This window comes from Pygoscelis adeliae, unplaced genomic scaffold (genome assembly GCF_000699105.1).
Source record: "Pygoscelis adeliae isolate BGI_AS28 unplaced genomic scaffold, ASM69910v1 Scaffold302, whole genome shotgun sequence".
Lineage (NCBI taxonomy): Eukaryota > Metazoa > Chordata > Aves > Sphenisciformes > Spheniscidae > Pygoscelis > Pygoscelis adeliae.
Window position 1 is genome coordinate 1,530,575 of NW_008824372.1, and position 3,224 is coordinate 1,533,798.

At 49.5% G+C, this 3,224-nt stretch overlaps 1 protein-coding gene across 1 annotated transcript in view; it reads right to left on the reverse strand.

Annotated features, from left to right (window-relative positions):
* The window catches only part of PLXND1 (plexin D1), a 74,658-nt gene that overhangs the window by 8,775 nt on the left and 62,659 nt on the right, over positions 1 to 3,224 (reverse strand). The window contains exons 31-32 of the mRNA XM_009320117.1: positions 1,576 to 1,680; positions 589 to 752 (exon numbers count right to left, since the gene is read on the reverse strand). Of these exons, the coding sequence (XP_009318392.1) occupies positions 589 to 752; positions 1,576 to 1,680 (269 nt within the window). The remainder of the gene's footprint in view (positions 1 to 588; positions 753 to 1,575; positions 1,681 to 3,224) is intronic.

Sequence of the window (3,224 nt, forward strand, 5' to 3'; positions counted from 1 at the left end):
TGCTCATCACGTCCCTCAGCACCGCTCCTGGCTGGTCGCCAGTGCTGCGGTGCCTGCCAGCCCGCTGCTGTCACAGCACCAGCTCCTGGAGTCCTGTGAATACCTGGAGTCTCAGCTTGGTTGCAGAGGTAAGTTGGGAAAAGTGCCCCCAAGGGCTGAAAAGCCAGAAAGCAAATGACAAGGAGCCAAATATGTTGTTTTTAAAATCTCCATGATGTTTTAAGATCTGACATGATTCTGGGTTCTGTCTCAGTTCTCCGGTGCTTGGAGCTAATGCCATTCCGTCATCCTGTCGCCCTTCTGTTTCTCCTTTAATTATTTGTATTAGTGTGCCAGTTTGTTCTGCCCTTTATCTGCCTATGCCTCCTCTTCCAGCTCGCCGTTCCCCTGAGCTCTGTGTTTGTTCAAAGCTCTCCAAGCCTGTGTTTGGCCTCATCTTTCGCTGCCCCCTCCACCACCCTTCCTATTTTCCAAGTCCCTCTTCTGCTTTTAGCAACCTAATGATTAGTCCAGGACACCAAGGCTTTGCAGCTGCTGCTCCTGAGAGATGGAAGGAAGGAAAGAAAGAAGAAATTTCCTCTTCCAAACCTGTTGGTCTTCCAGATGTGCATAGTGTCAGGGTCTGTGATCCCTCTTTTCTCTGCTTGCTCCTCTAGGAAGTCAAAGAAATACTTCACGGCCACAGGTGGTTTATCATCTCGGATACTGAGAATGGCTTTGAACAAGTCGTCCAGGAACTTCTGCAGCGTGCCCTGTGGGACAAGCACACATGATGGAGACTGGGGAAAGCAGCAGCACCTGAGCCCAGGGAAACAGTGTCAGGGGCTGCGACTGCTGTGCACAAGGGGAAATCCTTTGCTGCCAGTTGGATAAATCAGAAGAGAAAGGGGATGCCGAAGCAGGGAGGGAAAAGTTTGTTTGTGCATAGTGATATAATTAGCTTGCATTTGGGTTTAATTTCTTTTGGCATCGAGATTTTCTTACTTACTGCTAGGATATCACATCTGTGATTGTTCTGCACAGTAAATACAAAGAAGACTGTAGACTGCTGGCCATTCTTGTGATCTCTGCTCCAGTGAAGCATCATGCTGGGATTAAAGATGGGCTGGGAGCCCAACTGCTGGAGCTGAGCACTCGCGGAGTGGGGAAGTTCAAATCTGAATTAAGATTGCACAGACATTCCCCCTGCTCCCAGAGCTGAGCATCTTCATTTCCTTTCCCAGCAGGATCTCTCGCTGGGGAGATGGGTTCAGCTCTAAAATGTGCATCATGAGCCCTGAGGTGGTCAACATCCCTTTCATGTGCACAGACCCCAGACCAGCCCAGGGAGATCGTGTGGGGCTTCACGCAGCAGCACTGCTGCTCAGAGGGCGAGCTGGAAAGCTGGAGGGAACCCAAGGAGCTAGTGGTGCCTGGCAGCCTTGCTAAACACGTTCCAGCTGTCCAGGACAGAAGAGTCCCACTGCCTCTCGAGAGCGACCGGCCCTGCAGTGCTCCTTTGCTAGAGTAGGCTTCTTGCTACAGACCACAAACAATAATCCCACCTGCCATGAATGAGGGTGTCCCGTCTCCTACCTTTGTGGAGAGCAGCCTGGTCAGGTAGATCTCCGGTAGGACTTTCTTCCTATGGCTCTGTCTGTGGGACTTCTTATGTTCAACTGATTCATCAGTTGGGAGAACCTGGTCCGATATAAAACACATGTTCAGAGCACTCCTCTCTGGAAGTGTCACACTGAATTTTCCTTTAAGTATAGAATTTCAACTGCATATAAAATTCAATTAAAAAGCAGTTACTGTGTTATAAATACACCCTTATATGGTTTTAAAAAAGCGATTCATAATACACAGTTTTTCTGACATTTGTTTCTCTTGCGCTCTTCATTGCCTCTCTCAAGCTAGACAAAGAAAATGAAACAATCAATCTCACTTTGCATGTTAGTCTGCTCGCCTTCCTGGGCTCTGTGCAGTACTCCTGTGTGGCTGCAGTTTAGCCTCCCAGAAGCAACACACTAGGCTTCCGTGGAAACCAGCTTTTCTTAGATTTGGAAAAAGTGCAAGAACGATCAGCCAATATTCCTACCCTGGGCTTTTTAAAAACAAAAATAAATATTCCACTGGTCAGGTCAGTTAATTACTGCTCTATAATGACGTAGCAAGCCATTTAAGTCCATCTTGGCATTGTTTCACATGTTTCAGTTTCCCATCCTTTCTCCCTTCTTGCTCTGCGTGTATGTGTGCGTGCATGCACGCGCGTGCATGCATTGTGTGTTTGTACTCTATTTCAGCATGGAAACTTTAGCAGAGGAAAAAAAAAATCAGACTATAAAATATTGTTGTTGTCCATAACACTTTTTTTCATAGCAGCTTTTAGCAACGTTTAGCACTTCGTACTTCTAGCATGGCGCACAAGCAGGAAATAATAAATCTCCCCAGCCCTGGGAAGCAGGCAGCACGCCAGGAGCTGCTGGTAAGTGACTTGACCAAGGCTGTGCAGGGTGCTGCCAGCAGCGCTGCGCCGCGCTCCGACTGCGCTTCTGAACTCTCTGTGGCTGCTGACAGCTAGATCAGGCACAACAATTGCTTTGCCATCCTGGTAATTTTTTATTATGTCCCATAGTACTAAAGCTTGTCTACAGATAACCTTTCTGCGCCTCTTTGAGCCCCTCTGAAGAAAACTAACGAGCCCTGATCCAGCTTGTTCATCACATCTGACGTTCCAGCCCACAGAGATGAATTAAGTTAATAACAGCAAGGCTGAGAAGATTTTCTCCTCTTTCATCACATACACTGAAAAAACAGGACCCATAGACTTAAATGCAGGAGAGATGAGAGATCGCTGTGCGCGCACAGCCTGACTGGTCACCTCTTTGCTCCCAGCACTTTCCAGGCTGCTGCCTTCCCGGGGCACGTCTGCCCGACAGCCAGCCTGGCAGCAGAGGACAACCTGACCCCCCTGCCTGGCTGAGGGTTCACCACAGCCCAGGGCCTGCCCGCCCCAGTGCCACAGGGGCCGGCTGCTGCTGGAGACGAAACAGCCTGTTCAGTACCCATTTGCACAGACGAAAGCGACAGCTTCCACTGTTTGCTAATGGGCAGCCGTCATAAAGGTGAAATATGTTGAAATATGCAGGGGATTAGACGGGCACCCCTCCACTGCTGCAAGGAGCCGTACCTCCAGCGCCCCGCTGGCTGCATGGGCTGGGCCATGCCGCCCGCCTGCGCCC